The 20,529-nt window shown below is 39.8% G+C and overlaps 1 protein-coding gene across 1 annotated transcript in view; it reads right to left on the bottom strand.

The window, feature by feature from the left end:
- Positions 1-13,673: 13,673 nt before the first annotated feature.
- LOC149240847 (ribosomal RNA-processing protein) overlaps positions 13,674-20,529 on the bottom strand; it is a 196,193-nt gene continuing 189,337 nt past the window's right edge. Inside the window, exons 3-4 of the mRNA XM_089373851.1 lie at positions 14,493-14,628; positions 13,674-14,312 (exon numbers count right to left, since the gene is read on the bottom strand). Of these exons, the coding sequence (XP_089229977.1) occupies positions 14,059-14,312; positions 14,493-14,628 (390 nt within the window). The 3' untranslated portion in view covers positions 13,674-14,058. The remainder of the gene's footprint in view (positions 14,313-14,492; positions 14,629-20,529) is intronic.

Raw genomic sequence — 20,529 nt, 5'->3', positions numbered from 1 at the left:
CAATCTTTGATTATGGGCGACGCAACTTCTAGAAAGCACTTGATGTGGCTGCCATCTCGTTGAATGGGATTGACACCAATGTTGCATGAAAGGTTGAGACTAAGAAATTTATCATGGAAACAATCCTTGGTTGGTTAGAGGAGGTAGTATGGAAGAGAGAGGTGGAGGAGGAGGACGAGGTAGTTATTGTGACTAGGAGTAAGCCAACACCACCACCTTCAAGAACTCAAATAGAACAAGTTGGACTTAGTAGGCGCACTAGTAGAGGATGCTAGAGACTACCTCCTACTTCTTCTAGAGGGCATCATAGTCCAACACCAACTCAATGCCTTCCTCTCGGGGAAAAGCCATTTCTAAAGACATTACATTTGCTAGTAAAAGGGGTAGAAGAAATCATTGGTTTATGTATCTAATTTCATTGTAGATGACTCATGATGATGAGATATATTTATTATATTTTTATTGATATTTTAAGGTTGAGGCGGGACTTAGGAGTCTAGACATGATACAATGTTGATGTGTAATGGAGGAGTGAACACCTTATCCACGTTATATATTAGTTTTGTTTATATATTTATGTGGCAATGCATATATTTGATGTCATTGCATTACATGTTAAAAAAAAATGAGAAAAAAAAAAAAAAAAATTGCATTTTTTATTTATCCAATATTGTTCTAATTCTTACAATATTTTGCTTTTATGGATCCTTGACAATTTTTTTTGTCGACACAATGTCATCAACATTGGTGTATTGCTTTGACCTTCATCCAGGATGTATTGGGACTGATCCCAGACTAGTTATCTTTGTTGTGTGCCTCAATATATGTCAGGGCCCTGAGTCATCGTCACACTTGGATGAGTCGGGCGCCCAAACCGGGTGCATTTTACCGATGAGCTAGCGGACGAGTCGATGGGCGTGTTTAACTGAAGAGCTGGGCGGGCACACACATAACTGACGAGCAAGTGGGCGCACTTGACCGACGAGCTATGGTGGGCGTGTTTAACCGACGAACCAAGGCAAGTGCATTTAACCAACGAGATGGGGAGGCCAACGTTGAAAATCGACTAAGTGTTGGATGTGTGCGACAAGTTGGTTTATATGCAGATGAGTGGGGCGACAAGTCAACAATTGGGCGCACACTAGGTTGACGAGTCGATATGGGCCGATGTGTAGAATGGTGAAGCTTTGTGAGGGATGGGTCGGTTGGACTTAAACAAGGCCCCTCCCCACAACCGAACACATATACATACGAAGGCACCACCAAACGAAACATCAACGAACTCCAAGCGGATAACACAAGTGTTTGAAGCAAGCGGAGAGAGGAGCCGAACATAGACGGTCGGCCTGAGCCCGTAGGTCGGGTGGTAGAACATGAGACAAACGAAGGTGGGCGAGGGCGACCGCAGGCGGATCTGCCCATCGCAATTCCAGAGCGGGTCATGCAGTGCGGTCGTGGTTGGGCAGGCCTACACGACGATGCACCTAGAACTCGGGTCGCGACAAGGGTGGGTCTGCAGCAAGTCTGAACGGGTAGCGCACGGCGAGTAGGCCATGGGAGTATGTGCGGTTCAGTAGTGCGGAAGGTGTGCCGAAGGGCATCAGGGGTGGGCAGTTGTGAACAACGATCTGCGGTCGAGTCATCCAGCAGGCTGACTGACCGGCCAGGTCGCTCAACTTTGTTGTAAACTTATAAAACGGGTTGAGCTTGTCTCCCTAGAAGATTGTAAATTTGCATAAATTGTATTTAACTTATATTTATATGGAAAATGTGTCTCTTGCATTTATGAAGATGTTGTGAATGTTAGTTAAGTAATTCCACACTTAACTGTTATATAATGATGAAAGATGAATTATGTAGGTGTAGTCCGGAAAATGTGAAGGAAACTAATGTGTTAGAGCATTTAGTCAGTGTCGCACGTAGCTCAATTTGGGAAAAAAAGAATTGGGGCTGCGGCAGATGGTATCGGAGCCTAGTGCAATAGCAAGATGTAGAGACCAGGTATGTATGCAGTCTGGAATTTTGGAAAAGAAATCTTGGATACATAGTTTGGGGTTTCTTGACTTGGAAGTTCATGGAAAAACTATCCAAGCTTTGGTGGACATGGGTGCCACACACAACTTTATGACGACAAGGTTGGCAAGAGAAGTTGGGCTACAGATTGTTCCAACTAATGTGGAAGTCAAGGTAGTGAACTCGAAGGCTAAAGTGTCGGGATTGGTGGATGAAGTGCCAATTCGAATTGGAGATTGGCAAGGTCGATTAGACTTCACGGTGATGGAGATGAACGACTTTGACATGATATTGGGGCAAGATTTTCTGAAGGGAAATAAGGTGATTATTGTCCCATTTTGTGATGAGATTATGTTGATTGGAGGCTCACGAACTTGGACTTTGCTGACTCATAAGCAAAGGAAAGAAGTGAAGGTGCAGCATGTTTCTGCACTAAGCTTGAGGAAGGCGATGCAGGATTCAGATGTGGAGACATATGTGATAGTCATCAAGGAAGTTGATAGCGATGATGGAGTGGGGACGCCTGTTCCAACTAAGATTTCCGATGTATTGGAAAAATATGCAGATTTGATGCCTGATGAGTTACCGAAAGCACTTCCACAAAGGCGTGTAGTGGACCATAGCATCGAGCTAGAGTCAGGGAAGCAACCTCTGGCGAAAGCTCCTTATCGATTATCAGGACCGGAATTGGAGGATTTGAAACGACAGTTGAAGGATTTGGCTGATGCAGGTTTCATACGACCTTCAAGGTCCCCATATGGTGCTCCAGTATTGTTCCAGCGGAAGAAAGATACGAATGAGCTACGGATGTGCTGTGATTATCATGCTCTTAACAAGAAAACGATAAAGAATAGGTATCCTTTGCCACTTGCTGCAGATTGCTTTGACAAGCTTGCGAAGGCCCGAGTGTTTTCCAAGATAGACTTGAGGCATGGGTATTATCAGGTGTGGATAGTTGAAGACTTGAAGAAGAGGATGGTTACAACACCGATATTGAAGTTACCTAACTTTGAGAGACCGTTTGAAGTGCACATAGATGCTTCAAATTTTGTGATAGGAGTTCTTATGCAGGATGGACATCTGGTGGCGTATGAGATTCAGAAGTTGCAGGATAGGGAACGACAATATCCAGTTCATGAGAAGGAGATGGCTACGATCATCCACTATTTACAGGTATGGAGGCATTACTTGATTGGGAAGCCTTTTGTTTTCAAGACTGACAACGTTGTAGCGAGTTATTTTGCATCACAACCAAAGTTGTCAGCGAAGCAAGCTCGTTGGCAAGACTTCTTGGCAGAGTTTGACATGACTATTGAGTATAGACCAGGTAGAATCAATGCAATTGCAGATGCCCTCAGCAAGAAGGGACAGTTAGCCGCACTTGAGGAGGAAGAAGAGTGGGCAGAAAAAAGTAGGAGTCGAGTACAAATGACTGATGAGATGCAAAATAGACTTCGAGCAAGCATTGAGACAAATACTCAAGCACAGAGCATCTTGAAGCAGGTGAAGGAAGGAAAGACACAGAGGTTTTTTCTACGAGATGGACTCTTGTTCTTTGGGAACCGACTATACATTCCAAAGTCATCAGGACTTAGAACTTAGGAGATACATTCCAAACCTGTGGACCTGCAACATGAGGGGAATGATCCCCTTGTAAGATTTTCCTTTGGTACATCTTAGACATGTACCTTCATGCTCCTCTTGAATTCAGGCATCCCTGTCACCATTTGACTCACATCGGGTAGGACCCCATAATAAGTAGACCTTTGGTGTTATAGATGAGATGTGACAACTAACATGGTCTCCAATGGACCATCTTGCAACTTGCTACAAATTTCCAACCCTAAACCCATGAGTAAAAGCATCTTAGAAAATTATATTTTCAAACACGTACCTTTCCATCGATGAATGCCACTCTGAAACCTTTGACTTCCATTGCCAAAATGGAAACCATATTCTTCTTGCGATCAGGTATATAAAAGAGATTATGTAAATTAATCGAGTTACCCTTATTCAATTGAGGGGTAATATTCCCTACACCCTTTCCGGGATAAGTGGCATCGGCTCCAAGTATAATCCCACGATTGTTTCCATCTCTACTAAATTAGAGAGATCACCCTTCTATCCGATGAAGTGCCTTGAAGCACTATAATCAATAAGCTAGATTCCCACAGAATCTGAAGGAGAGGGCCAATACAAGATAACGCTTCTTTATCTTATCAGAAACAACATTTGATTCTTCATACCTAGGGTTCCTTGCTTTCTCTAAAGAGTCGGCCATTTCCTTGATGACATGCACTGTCATTCCTCTGATCATTGAAGATGTCCCTGGAATGGTTGTTATCATCATCAAGTGATGTGTCCCTACCATTCGGACACTCCTTCGCATAATGGCCGAACTTATTGCAACCAAGGCATCTGCCTTTCCTTCCACCCTTAGATCCAGACTTCCCATTGAAGTGATCTTTAGGTATGCCATCAGAAGCCTCCACTGCGTCATTCTGATAATGTTCTCTGCTTTGATTTCACCCTCGGTCAATTTGAAGAGGGATGAGGAATTCACTGATCCTTTTGTTCTTTCCAACTATCTTCGATGATTGCTCTTTCACTCTTGCTTGGGCTTTGTCTTCACCTCAGCTCTAATACCATGTTAATTTTAGGTATGTTCTATGCTTAGGGCAATTTATTTCAATTTTCATGGTTAGCTCAATACCTTTTCCAGATTAGCAATCACATCAACATTAAAGTAAACTGCAGATAGAACATAAACATAAATCGCAGAAGACAAGCTAAGACAAGAGGACACAAGATGTGACGCTAGCCAGGGACAAACCCTAATGTGGGGAAACCCTTGATCAATTCTTCTTATATGTTCTTCAATAGTTCAACAGTGAGAGAGAGAGATAGTACATTTACAACAGAAGCCAACACTTTGACTTATCTAGATAAGAGCATAGATCATCTCTAAGAAGATGATACATGAGGTCAGTTGAAGACACACTGCTTCAACTGATTCTCCAAGGTGACTCCTTCACCTATCATCGTGTTGCATCTCGTCATCATGTTGCACCTCACTGTGTTGCACCACGCTGCATCCATCATCACAATGCTAGACCTCATGACCGTTGCACCTAATGTTGCACTGTTGTCCCATGTGCCATGGTTGAACCATGTTGTCCATGCTTGTTATCCCATTGTGCCACGGTTGCACAATGACATGGCAGACCCATCATTGTTTTGTCTCATCATGTTGTTGTCCCATTGGACATTGTGGCACAATATCATTGTTGCTAGTACTGTTGTCCCATCACAGCTTGTTATCTCAATATACTTATAGCAACCCAGCATTCCTGATGTCCCTACAGCAACATAACATACTTACGCTGCTCCAAATATGTATGTACCATTGCTTGGTTGTCTTAGTTGTACTGTTGCACTGTTGTACCTAATAGTCATGCCCAAACACTGTTGTTCTAGGCATATGGCAGCGTTGTTGTCTTGTTGTCCATGCATCATGGTTCCACCAAGCTCCATTGCCTAGCTGTCCACAACATTGTTGTTCCAATGCTGCCTTCACTACTGCTTATGTGGTGACTGGTTAGGGCATCTGGCAGCCCTTACACACCCAGCAAAACAGCCCCTAAAATCTGACCAAATTTGCCCTTAATTAATGCAGTCATCCTCCAAGGGAGTTGTCCTCTTCGCTATAATTATGGGCAGCCTTCTAGCCCTTAATAATGGCTCTGCCCTCCTCTCATTATAGTGGCATCCTATAGCCCTTAGAACAAGCCTGCGACAGCCTTTCTAGAGGACGGTTCCACCCTCTATGAGCCCTCAAACAGCTCCCTTTCTCCTCAGCCTTCTAGCAAGATACTCGGCCTCCTTTTATCCCTTCAGTCTTCCTGAAATGGCTTCAAAACAACCCTATTCCACCCACACTGAATTGCCTCTTCTTGCTGCGGCCCTAAGCTTCAAACTTCGGCCTTTCTCCCTACAAGAGCACCCAAACAGCATATCTTTCCCATGTTGTCTATGGCAACCTCTTTCTTGGCTCCGTAGAGGCCAGCGTATAGGCTAGAGCTTCTTCTTGGTAGCGTAGACACTAAGGTTTTCCTCCTTGTAGCGTTACGCTTCTCACTTGACTGCGTCCTCTAGATTAGGGCAGCGTTCTTCTTCTTGACTACGGCTAGGGCAGCCTTAATCCTCCAACGTCTAGGGCTTCCACTCCTAGATTTCTCTTCCACTGAAACCCAAGACATGTGGAGAGAAATTAAGATAGAAGTGTATGTAGAAATGACTATCAAGTCATTTCCTTTTATACTAGAACGTTGAGCACATGTGGGGTATATTTGGTTGTTGGCCGACCTTGACGAATTGTCTTATAACACAATAAATTCATAACTCCATGAATACTTATCGAAATCGGATGATCTTTAGATCAATCCTACACCTCTCAATGAGAGGGATCCAAGAAAAATATTCGCTGCCATAAATAAGATGACCCACATGGAATTTGGCCCTAGTTGCCAATTTTAACAAGAAGCCATCAAGCATTCCAGGAGGAAGAAAAACCATTACATCTCAAAATCTATCAAGTACATGTCCCCTTTTGAATATACATAAATGTCTTTTTGCAAGGAAAGCAATAAATTTGTAGGTACCAATAACTTTCTTGCATGGAAGAAGAGGATTGATCTACTACTCAAGGAGAATGAACTCCTAGATCATGTCAAAGGGAATATCGCTATCCCTACTAAGGAACAGACTCAAGCCTTAGCCTAGTACAATAAGGATGAGACAAGAGCTCAAAGGATTCTGATAGAATCAATAAAAGACTCTCTCATTCCCTGTGTCTCTAAGTTTGAGACATCAAAAGAAATTTATGATAAGCTAGTAGAGTTATTCTGGGTAGCCACCACTAGAGAAGTAATATCTCTGAGGAATGAATTGTACAAGATGAAGATAAAAAATGAAGGAATAGCTCCCTACTTCATGAAAATCTCTGAAATAAGAGATCAACTTCAAGATCTTGGGGAAGTGATGTCTGACAAAGAGATGACAATTGTAATACTCAATGCTCTACCTGAGGAGTGGGGAAACTTCACATCAAGTATATATGCCAAGAAGGAAGCAACCACTCTAGTGAAATATGGTCTCTATGCAAGACAGAGGAAACCAGACTTAAGGCAAAAGAAGATGTGGGATCAAAGGAGCAAGCATTTGCTATCATGGCCAAAAGAAAGGGTAAATTTGGCAAGTTTGGTCCATGAAGAACAAATAACAAAGACATGTCCAAGATCCAATGTTTTCGATGCCAAGAATATGGACACTACAAAAGGAATTGTCTTAAGCTTAAGAAGGACAACAACAAAAGGAAGAGGGAAGAAACGCACATAACTCAAGAGATTAAAGAAGAAGGAAAGATGCAAAAGAAGGAAGATCCTTCGGATCTCTACTATGACTAGGTCAAACTTTTTACTTCTAGACTTCTTTCAAAGTTTTGAGTAGAATAGGAGCATGTAGGAATAAATTAAATTGCATGGCTAGAAACACCCTCTAGAATCTAGAAGCATGATGTTCTAGACACTCATGTAGATATAGCATTTATGATGAGAACAAAAATGCATAAGTAGAAAATATCTTCTAGAATATAGGAGCATGGCAGATATAGCTTAAGATATTTGTGTAGAAGAAGCACACCTAGTATAGGACCTCATACATGATGAAAGAAAAATTGATCATGACAAGAATCTTAGAAGACCTACATCATCAAAAGAAATGAAACATTTGCAAGGCAAAGATCTTTAAGATCCTATGATGGAATCTTCAAAAGAAGGTTCATGGACCAAAGCATATGTCTCATTGGGAATCCCATTCATGGGATTCAAGAAAGGGATGATATGCATGCAAGCTAAGATGAAGCAAGAAGGGCCACACCAAAGGATGATCAAAGGAGAATCAAGATGAGGTATGTATGCATCAAAGTTTAAGTCATGTTATCATTTGTATATTATTGAGTCATGGGTATAGTTCTATAACATGATCAAGCATGAAAGAATCTCTTTCACCAAGAACATGCTTGAAGGCATGTACCACGATGCAATGAAGGTCAACAAAGGAATATTCTCACATAAGGAGCATAAGATTGTTGACTAAGAAGCAAGAAGAAATGTTGACAAGTCCAGAAAGCAAGCAATGAAGGAATGATCTCACAAGAAGCATTAGATGATTGACCTATCTATCTGAGAAGAAGCAAATGAAGAAAGAGATCAAGCATGTGAAGAACACCATGGTCACCGAGAATCACTATTTGACAAAAGGCCTTGAAGATATCTCCCGAAAGAAGGCAGGACAACTCTGATAAAGAAAGAAAGGACCCTTGACACCTATAAAGGCCTTGGAGATACAAAAGGTGCAGATAACTAATTCTACTCTACAGAGATGTCGTGATGAAGAAGCCATCCAACAAAAGAAAAAGCAATGTTGAAGCAATATCAAGATGAAGTCATAATGGGCTACTAGGTCAAAGCATGTAACCTAGCAAGTACTATAAAGCATCCATGAGGAGAGTATTCTGAAGCATGGACAAGATGACAAAGGAGTAGCCAATATGACAAGAAAAACCTGATAGTCACTTTCCACGAAGCAATGACATGACAAACCAAGGAAGGAAAGTGATCGATGGATGGTACCCTACATAGAAGAAGTTCGAACAAAGACTTCATGACATCAAGAAAGAAAGGAGATCAAGCAGTTGGAGGACCCACGAAGAAGAAGTTGTTGATGAAGGAAAGAGTCCCCAGTTAAGAGGGAGCTCTGACAGGTCCCTGATCAAGAGGGAGTTTTGGATCACCCCTGATTACAAAGGAGTGACAATTGTGTTTTCCATTTCATGGGTCATGCACTAGACCAAGACTAACAGTGGTAAGTCTAGATGAAGGCTATGAATGGAAATATAGAACACAAGATAGACACAACATTCTGTCTTCACTTGGAAGAAAGAATGGGAAGATTAGGTAATCATCAAGCATCCAATACTCTTTGAGGATGTGCAGGGCATCCAAGACAAGAGTAGGCAAGAGGACCGATATTCTTTGAGGGTTAGGAACCCAAGATAAGAATAGTCCAATGTCACATAGTTCAGGTTCGAGTTTGAGTTCGATAACAATTAGGTTCGATTCAAATTCGAATTTTCAAATGAGGTTGGCCATTAAATTCGAATATACATATATAATATTTACATATTAAATTTTTAATGTTTATAATACAAATAAAGTTGCTCCTTTATATACATATAAACTTCATTATATTTAGCATAAAATTTAATCGATGTTTATATATCTCATTATAATATTAATATATTACTTTTTAATATATATAAAATAATTATTTTTTAATATATATAAACTAATATGTATATAAAGTAAATTATCTATAAAACAATTTTAGATATAAGATATTGAAATAGAATTTGATTAAATTTAATATATAATTCTTTATTATTAATATATTATTTTTTAATATGTATAAAACAATGTGTATCTAAAAGCAAAAAATAAAACTATTTGAATTTGATTCAAATTTAGAAACAAAAAAAAACCTCTTACCTAACCTACCAAAGTGTCACTCTCTTCGCGAGTGCATAACCTACCAAAGTTTAAGCGTCATTCCTCCATGCGAGATTGCAGTTGCATCTCTGTGCGATCGCAGTTTCGGCGATAGTATATTTTATGTACAAATTGTCGAAGGTCAATACATTGAAGTCTCTCTTATCATAGCCTGCATTATCTGGGACAACTACTCGGTGGCTTCTGAAACTGTCGGAGTTTGCACGATGGCCCTAGATGTTTGTGCACATTTTCATCTGCGCGCTTGATGACCCAAACCGAGTTAATGGGGCAACTTAAATTTGAACTTAAACAAGCCATTTAAAATTCTAAGAGAGATTGGAACTCGAAACTCCAAAATTGAAATATGGCGAACCTTGCAATGCAAAATAAGGCAAACAGAAATTGAACATGAACCGAACTTAATCGAACTTTATCTGAACCCGAAGATATTTTTGAGGTTCGCCGAATTTCGAACCTCAAGGTTCAAATTCGGCGAACCCTACTCGGAGAACACCCGGGTGGGTATGTACCTTGAAAGACAATGATGAAGGTGTCTATAAATCATTGGGCTCACCAGCATTGTAGCTCATGGTCTTGTAAAGAGATGGAGTTGTTAGTCAAGGCCTTGCACTATGACAATGTTGATGGATATGATGCTATAACAGATGGATTGCAAATCCTTTTTCTCTTATGTGAATTCTTCAAGATTGATAATAGCCAAACACCTTGTAATGTTGTATGAATACCTCCCTAGTTAAGAGGGAGTGTTGAAGGAAAGGTAACTAGGTTCGGTCTTCATAAATGTACTTTTGATATTTGTATTTATTCAAGAAAAAGAAATATTATTTTTATAATATATGTCAATGAGTTTCTGCTCATTGAAAATAGGTCCAGCATTATTTAAAGTGTTATAGGTGAGTCAAATAGTCAAAAGAATAAGTTGAAGACATTAAGGGCATGTTATACCTTGTATGTATATGTATTATGGTCAAGAGAACACCTCCAAGCAAAGTCACAAGTCTCCTCCTAGCAATGGCACCATCAATAAGCTCATTCAAGCTCTCTACTCCATTAAAGAACCCTTTGAAGTCCACTCTACAAGTCGGCCTACAAGCAAATAGACAAGGTGGCCTAAAGGACTGTCAAGTCGACCTAAAGAGGAGGGACGGACCTCTATTTATAGAGGTTGTCCACTCCTCATAAAACGCAAAACAAGAGCTTTGAAATCAGCAAAGAAGAAGGTAAGGAAAACGAAGTGAGAAGGTCTCCAAAGGCAGAAAAGTGAGAGGGTACACCACCAAAGTCTTGAAGGTTGTTCCAAGGACTACTACAGTCACACATGCGGAAATCTAAGAGTTGTTCCTGTGGCTAGGACAGCAGTAAACCACAGTCACACATCCACCCTCGGTTGGGGCTGAAACTAGGCCTACAAGGCCTACTACTCTAACGTGGAAGAAAGACCCTCAAGCAAAGAAGAAGGGCACTCAAACGAAGAAGGAAAAGAAGCTACAACAGTCACACATGCGAGAATTTACGACTGCCAGAAGTCACTTCCGGTCTGCACCTACACTTCAAAGGAGCTCATTTGGTTGAAGAGTGAAGGATCATCATAAGGGAAGGACACCTCTAGAGCAAGTGCAACAAGGTTACTAAGAAGTTTAAAGAAGAATGAAGTGTCAGAGAAAGAAGGACAAAGTGCCAAGAAACAAATTGCCGGAAGGAGTGTCAAAAGAAGTGTCGGAGTACATGGTGCAAAAAGGAGTGAAGACTTGACTTGTGCTTGTGCTTGGAGGATCTCATTATCAGGGGTCTAGGGTTTGGCATTGATCAAAAGAAGCTTCAATAAGAGAAATTCACTAAAGGGTTTTCCTCTCAAGAGTAGAGAGGTTTTGGCCCTGGCAGAGAGCCAACATCTTGTGTTCTTGTTTTTATGTTTTGATAGCAATTTGATGAAGTACACACATATGCACTAATAAGAAGAAGAAGAAGAATAAGCCAACAAGAAAAGTAAAAAGACTCCACAAATGTTATCAAGTAACGAAGAATCACACTACACTACTTTGCCCTAAATTCTTCAACAAGGATGTCAGGCCCCCGAGTCAATGTCGCACTTGGACGAGTCGGGCGCCCAAACTGAGTGCGTTTAACCGACGACCTAGCGAACGAGTCAACGGGCGCATTTACTCGACGAGTTGGGCAGGCGCACACATAACCAACGAGCAGGTGGGCGCACTTGACCGATGAGTTGTGGTGGGCACATTTAACCGACCAGCCGGGGCAAGCGCATTTAACCGACGAGACGAGGAGCACCAACACCGAAAATCGACTAAGTGTTGGGCGCATCCGACGAGTTGGTTTATAGGCAGATGAGTGGGGCGACGAGTCAACACTTGGGTGCACACTAGGCCGATGAGTCGATATGGGCCGACGTGTAGAATGGTGAAGCATTGTGAGGGATGGGTCGGCTAGACTTAACCGAGCCCCCTCCACACAACCGAATGCATATACATACGAAGGCACCACCAAATGAAACATCAACGAACTCCAAGTAAATAACACAAGTGTTTGAAGCAAGTGGAGGGAGGAGCCGAAGATAGACGGGTGGCACAAGCCCGCAGGTCGGGCAGTAGAACACGAGATGAGCAAAGGTGGGCGAGGGCAAACACAGGTAGGTCGGCTCGTCGCAATCCCGGAGTGGGTCATGCAATGCGGCCGCGGTTGGGTGGGCCAGCACGACGAGTAGTGTCTTGGAAACTCGCTTCAGATATAAAACTTTGAGTAAACCATAACTCGGGTCGCGCCAAGGGCGGGTCTGCGGCAAGTCTGAATGGGTAACACACGGCGGGTAGGTCGTCGGCGTATGTGCGGTTCAGTAGTGCGACAGGCGTGCCGAAAAGCATCAGGTGTGGGCGGTTGTGAACGACGAGCAGTAGTCGGATCGTGCAACAGGTCGACCGACCAGGTAGCTCGCCCAACTTTGTTGTAAATTTATAAAATGGGTTGAGCTTGTCTCCCCAGAAGATTGTAAATTTGCAGAAATTGTATTTAACTGAGATTTATATGGAAAATGTGTCTCTTGCATTTATGAAGGTGTTGTGAATGTTAGATAAGTAATTCCGCACTTAAATGTTATATAATGATGAAAGATGAATTAAGTAGGCGTAGTCCAAAAAATGTGAAGGAAACTAATGTATTAGAGCATTTAGCTAGTGTTACGCCTAGCTCAATTCAGGAAAAAAGAATTGGGGCCGTGACAATATCCCTACCAAGTAAAGCACCATAATCAACACCAACAAATTTACATTGAACAATGGGAACCATTCATAAAATGCAAGAAAATGCCTAAAATTCCCCCACAAGATTGTTTTTTGCCCCCCCCAAAAAAACTAACAAAAAGATACATAAGTCGCATGATCTTTTGAATATAACAGCACTCTATACTTCACTTTAAAGAATCCTATACTCTGTAGTGAATTGAGTGCCAAATTTTTCAAGTAGGTTTGTTTTCTCAACCTCAATAAATTGTATCAGATACCAATTACAACTGCGTTTATTGAAAAATTAAATTTTTTGAGAGCATAATTACCCATCCAATGAAAATCAATTTGAGAAGAATGGCAATATGTTGAAAAGCTGATAGTTAAAAACCATATAAATTGTAATTTAAAATGTTTTCATGCTTCTTATCACTGTCAAATGTAAAACTTGAAGTTATCTAATTTATCAAAATGAATTCTCTGCATAATAATAAATATCAATTAAATAGCCGCAAGGGTTAGCTCAAGTGGTCTAGAGCCAGATATGAAGTTCTTTGATATTGTTGCTAGTTGTTGTTGATCACGGGTTCAAATCTCTTTGATTCCTTTGGGGCGAGGCTCAGTAATCAGAGCCGATGGTCTACCCAGTTTACCATCCACAAAAAATGGAAAGTACTCCAGGTTTCCCATGCTTTCATTCCAAGTAAAAAATAAATAAATACCAATTAAGTCAAAATAGTAGGTCAAATTGATATTCCCATTTAGAAATAATGATAATAAAAGAAAAGAATACTAAAGGTTAAAAATGTGAGCTTAATAGAATAAAGAAAGCAAATAGCTGAAAATACGCTAACAGACACACAAACCTAAGACATTTAGTTAGAGTTTTTGAGAAATAAACAGAGGGAAACTCTTAGCTTGCAGTAGCAGTTGAACTGGAATTTGCTAATTAATTGATGGAAAATCTAGTAAAAAAAATACTAAGAAGGCATTATTCCAGAATACACATTGACAGGTGTTATCTCATAGCACCTGCAACATCAAGCTAATAGTACACAGATAGATAGACAGTAACATCGGTGTACTCTTCATCTAAAGACTAACTGGCACAATTAACAGCTTATACGAATTCTATTATGACTAACTGAGGACCATTTATCCAACAAGTTCGAAGAAAACTAGCGCTTATCCTTCCCTTTTTGTCCTAGTCTTTTAGAAGTACCCTTCTTTAACACCTTCTTCTTATTTATTTTCTTTCCCTTCTTGACCTTCTTGAAAGATTTGTTCTTCTTTGCAGGTATTGAAATCTTGACTTTTGACTTTGGATTTGGAAAGGCATTTGGATTGGGTGTTTCAACATCCTCGTTTTCTGAATTTAGTTGACAAGTGTTCACAATTGTGGTTATATCTCCATCTTCATAGGTGAGAGTGCCTTTAGATCAAAAGCCACCAGACTCAAGTTAGCACCTACGAATACAATCGCTAAATTGAACTGAACAAAAATAATTTAAACTAGGCATGTGCACAAAGAAAAGCCACAGCAAAGGCCAAAACATAGGAAAAATTGCTTTAGACTGATAAACACTAACACGCAGACGACTTCACACTTTACCATTAACTACTGAGACGTGATCTGAATCCCCATCATCATCTTCTTGCTCACGTATGTCCTCGGCTGAACTGGGTTTTGGATTTTCATCAGGCAGTTCAGACATCTCTCCCGAAGCCAATTTGATTGCAAGCCTCCGCTGGAACAAATTTTCAAAGAAATCAAGAATATAAATGAAAGGTAATATTAGAATACCATTATATAACCATTAGTAGACCTTAATATTTGCAAGGACCGGATAATTGTTAATATATTGCAAAATCCAAAATATAAAATGGTCTACTATCAAGTAGATCCGAAGGATCATGGAACGGGAACAGTCACGGCCCTTTAATTTCATTAGGAGACTGAAATGCTCATGGGGAGCTTGTGGAATGTTTTGTTGTGGTATGGCTGTACAGTATTTCATAGTTACCACAAACTTAGACTTTCTAAACCATGTTAAACCCAACAAAAACAAACAATTAAATCTATGCACAAAGAAAAACGTATTCACTCAAATCAAAAAGAAAGGGTTCACCACATATATATATATATATATATATATATATATATCGAATGCCCTTAAACAAGCATGTTAACATACAACCTAAATGATCCGTCTCAAACAAAGCAATTGGAAGGACTGATGACCAACTAACTGACAATAATTATTTCAAATTAACCAACAATTAATTGATTGCCAACAACGGGTCAACCTAGTTGACCAGAACAAAAAAACAATTTCCAACATAAAAAGGCAACTGAACATCAACAAAGGGGTTCAAAAGTAGAGATATATGGAAGTTTCTTACGGGATTGAACCTAGATAGCAAGTAGAAGGAACTCAATTTTACTAACTTGTAGACCTGATAACCTAAACAGTAGATCAAGCTTCCGGTTGCAGTTCAATATAGGACTGTTTTAATTTACCCTCGCTCATCAATGATCTCTGGATTCATCGACCTTGAAAGTCTTACACAAAGTTTTGTCAATGCTCTCAATGACCTAAAATCTACCATTAAAAACCTTTTCACAATCTCCTCATTTGGACTTCTTACAAAGAAAGATCTTTTAGTCTTTCCATCGCATTGTACCTTGATTACCAAGTAGTACTGCAAAAGACTAAGGTCTTTCATCTTAAACGTAGATGACAGCCAAAACTTCATCAACCTAATCATTGTAGTTACAAGACTTGACTTGGAGAACAACTCAGCAAGGCCGAATGCTAACTCTCAGGAAACACTTAAAAGACATGACTTGGAAAGTAATAGTAAAAATATAAACACGTTAAATTTTTGGCAAAAAAATATGAAAGTTTTCAATGTCCATACAGCATACTTTCATTAATAACTTGTTTCAAACTACTGAGATGATAAGTACATACCACAAAAAGCCATGGATTTTGAGAGTCAACAAGTTTGTTGGTTCACCACTAAGAAATAAGGTCAAAAGAATCAAGCAAAATGACTCGTTGCTTTTTTGGTATTTTAAAGATAGACGATTAAGTCTTACAAGATTCACGAGTCAGACTTGTCAAGCGACATGAGAGCTTGACTAATACTCAAGAGTCATATGCATGATTATGACTCGGGGCTAAATCCAACTTGGAATAGCACTGATTGGACTTGATCTCCTCAAAAACTAGAGTTGGATTCAAGAGTCATCTCAGACTTGGAAGAGTAATATAACATTGTTAATCACTACCATGTTGTTGATCAACCAAATGTCATTAGCAGAAAATTTACCATACCATACCCTCACACACCTTTGAGTAAATCAATGATCTACAATGCTCCTCTCAAAGGCTTGCAAATCAAACTTTTGACACCATCGCATAAGTATCGTTTCAAGGCATATAATAACTTCAGAAGCTAGCATACAAGTTTTCTCCTTTCCCTCAACCTTGGATCCCTCAAGTTGTTCCATGTATACTTCCCATTTCAAATCTCCATGCAAAGCTATGTTATCAGAACTAGACTGGTCATCGAACTGGTATGATGCAGGAAAAAAAAAATCAAATTTCCAGCGAATTCACCTTCTCTAGATCACACAACAAATCACTTCATCATCAAGTCCTTAATTTGTTCTGCAGAAGTATTTCATATAAAAACCCTATTTCACTCACTGTGAATTCTAGAGCATGCACAGATTAGAACTATTATCAATCACATAGATACACCAGATAATTTGTGAACATAAATTCCTTTCATTAATAAAACCATGTCCATATAATTAGAAAACAATTACAAAAGTATTCGTTCCTCTCTTGGCCTGATCTCACATTCATTTGGCCATTCCCTCCTTTCCTCACACTTACTCTCTTCTTTTATTGCCCATAGGCTTACAATAGATAGAATTTAGAAACATCATAGATTTTTATAGATCCTAAAATCACTCCATAAATCAGATTTTCCTAAATCCTAAAATCACTCCATAAATCGTATTTTTCTAAATTCTAAAATCACTCATTCTATCCCTAGAATCTCTCATGTTTTATAAGGAAGATTTGCTTTTGCCTTATGGATAAAATCTTTCCTATCCATAGCTTTTCTAAAACTATGACTCATCTAGTTCTAAAAATCATAAAATATCTCAACTCAAAATATACAATTTATTTACATAGAAGAATATAAATTCTTCTCAAAAATAAAGATCCACTTTTGTAGTTTTTTCACATTGAAGACTCAATGGCTTGAAGCTCTAATGCTTCTGGTAGCCCCCCTGGACTGGGAACCGGTAAAAAAACAGGACCAAAAAACCGGTCAACCAAATAAAATATTCAAACTTTAAAGAAAAACATATATACTCATGTGCATCCATATGAATCCAAACCATTTATACACAAATAAGCAAAATTTCTCATTCATATAGCATGTAAGGGTGTACAAAACCGAAATAGCACCTAGTGCAATCCATCTCTAAGCCCAAAATACATCAATAAACAAGCTCTAGATGGCCTCTAACATCCAACAAAAAAAGCTACAACAAATACCTACATATCATCAAAATCACTACCTACATTGGGATCTTCGTCATCAAAATCACCCTCTAAGCATTAAAATAAGATAGAAAAAGTGTAGCATGTCATCTCAAAATTTTGTTTGAGTGATGGGTACTTTTTTAGTAGGGTCATAATAGAGGAGTTTGACAACCAATGCCACTAAGATTAAGGTACATATAAGGTTTGGTGTTCTTGATTAAATACTAGTTTCATACCTTCATACATGACAAAATCCAATGGAAACATTGCAATACCTCCAATCCTGAAATCCTTGAAAACTGTTAAGTCTGCTAGATTGTGATTGAGATCTAAAATTCTACTCTCCATATGAAATTCAATGAGGTTAGAACCGCTCTCAAACATCCTAAGTCAATGCATGGTAATGTTAAAAAATTTAAGCAAAGACAAAGGAGAATGTCACTTTTATTTTTTTTAAATTACATTATCATGAATTGTATAGCATTAGTAGGGAAATACGGTCAAATACTAGGCTTCCCTAGTCATAAATCATTACTTTTTTGAAAAAAAAAATGCATTTAAAAGGTCCTTGGCAGCATTGTACAAAACCAACCGGTTCAATACTGTTACATTTAAGGTATGTTCTATGTTTAGAGCAATTTACTTCAACATTTCATATTAGCTCAATATCAATTCCTGATTAGCAATCACATCAGCATGATAGTACAGTGCAGATAGAACATAAACATGAACATCAGAAAACAAGCCAAGACAAGAGGACAAAATATGTGGCACCAGCCAAGAACAAACCCTAATCTGGGGAGACCCTTGATCAATTCTTCTTATATTCTTCAATAGTTCAGCAGAGAGAGATAGTACAAATACATTTGAAGTCAAAACTTTGACTTGTCAAGCTAAGAGATCAGACATCAGATATCTTCACCATGAAGATGACCCAATGAGATTGTAGATCTGATGACAAGGACAGCAGTTCTGAACTCGGGTGAAGGCAAACATTCTTCAACTGATTCTCCAAGGTGATTCCATCACCATGCTGCACCTAGCTAGCTGACTAATCCTCAATGCAGTAATATGAACCCATGATAATAGCTCTGTCCATCTCATATTGCAGCAGCATCATACAGCCCTCTAATAGTCATCAAGATGGCCTTAGATCACAGCAGAATTGTCTCACCAGACAGCTCCTAGATTAAGCTGAAGATTTGGGCATATATAGGCCCTCATACATTCATACGAGATGCTTGACTGTGGTGTTATGGCCTGCGGCCTAACACACAGTCTTCAGGCAGCTTATTCATTATGGCATGTCCCTTCAATTCATTATGACATGTCCCTTCAATAACACCCCAACAGGTCTGATGCTATGCTCCTTTAACTCAGTCCTCTTGCAAGAAGAAACCAACCTTATACTGTCCCAAACCATGCCACTTTCACGCTGACAACCAGTTGCGATTAGGGCACATTAGGGCATCTCTAAACAACAGATTAGAGTTCCCTTTTAGGCTGCGGATTTGGACCACTTAGAACAGTGAATTTACTCTCCACTTGACAGTGAGTAGTAACACCGAAATGAAGCCACCTTTAACTGTGTATGACAGCATCTATTTGACTGCGGCTAGCTGTAGATAGGAGCATCTTGAACGGTAGATCAAGGCCTCCTTATTGCTGCATATAGGGCTTCTAAAGTGCCTTCACAACTGTGTCTAAAACTCCCTTTAGACCTGCGGCTGAGAGCCTTCTAGGATAGCAGATTGGGGTCTCTACTAGACCTGCGTTTAGGGCACTTTAGAACAGCGGCATAGGACACTTGTTTGGACTGCGGCTAGGGCTTGTTAAGGCCTCCTTTATCCAGCGTATAAGGATCCTCCTCTTGCTGCATAAAACCCTCATTAACTGCGACCTAGGTATCTTCTTCCTCTGCGGCTATATGACTCCTTCAGGACAGCGTTAAGGGCTCTCCTCCATGACAGCGTTAAGGTCTCTCTCTTCCATGACTGTGTTAAGGTCTAGGGCATCTCCTCTAGGGCAGTGTATCCTCTTTAGATCTCTCCTACCACCAAAACCCAAAGACAAGTGGAGAGAGATCACAAGAGATGATTGACCAAATGACTTGAAGGCTACCTTTATTTATGGTGCAACGTTGAGGTCAAGTGGGGGTAATTTGGTTGCTGGCCGACCTTGACGAATTGTCACATAACACAAATAAATTCATATCTTCATGAATACATGTCAGAATCGGATGATCTTTAGATCAATCCTACACCTCTCGACGAGAGGAAGCCAAGAAAAATATCAGTTGCCATAAATAAGATGACCCACATGGAGTTTGGCCCTAGTTGCCAATTTTAACAAATACTGAATTGGCCGGTTTAGTGAAAAAAGACCGGTTCGGTACCAAACCAGCCAAAAATGGTTTGGTTCACTAGTCCGAACCATTTTTTCCTTCCAACCGATCAGACTGGCTGGTTCTGATAACAGTGATTCCAACTCACATGCACCCAATCTTCTATTTGGAATTCAATGGCTTATGGAGGCCCTATTACCAAATCTACTTTCACTCAAATTTTGGCATAGGAGTCTATTCCTCCTTTTGGCTCCAAATAGTCAATTAATTCTTGGTACACGTTCCCTATTTGCTTAAAGAGTAGGCTTGTCCCATGCCATCACTGTTATGGGGATTTCCTCTTCAGGAACCAATGCCCTCCATAATAGATGCGGTCCTTGTCCTCATGCTTGAAGAGGAAAGTGTAAATTCCTTTTAGACATAAACAATGAGTTTCCTGACCATATGAGGGATCTACAAATTTTGAACTCAACCATCTACATTTTTTGGAGAGGACCATGAAACTATGAATTTCCCAATCAGTGCCATTTCATTGAAACCATAAGGCCTTATCTTGTATAATTTCCATAGATATCTTCAACCTGTGAGCCCTGTTACCCACCAAAAGTGGATAACCCATAGGGAAATTTTTTTCTCATTATTTGACAGCGAACCAGCAAGCAACCCTATAATGGTCAGTGCATAGCATTATGCCAGAGTTCTCCACCATATTGCTCCAGTTAGATCTCTCTCCC

This window comes from Pinus tabuliformis, chromosome 8, assembly GCF_031772625.1.
Source record: "Pinus tabuliformis cultivar Carrire ecotype Pingquan chromosome 8, CPIR1, whole genome shotgun sequence".
In the NCBI taxonomy this organism is placed as follows: domain Eukaryota; kingdom Viridiplantae; phylum Streptophyta; class Pinopsida; order Pinales; family Pinaceae; genus Pinus; species Pinus tabuliformis.
Note: the sequence above shows the minus strand (reverse complement) of the source record. Positions and strands in the feature narration are given on the sequence as shown.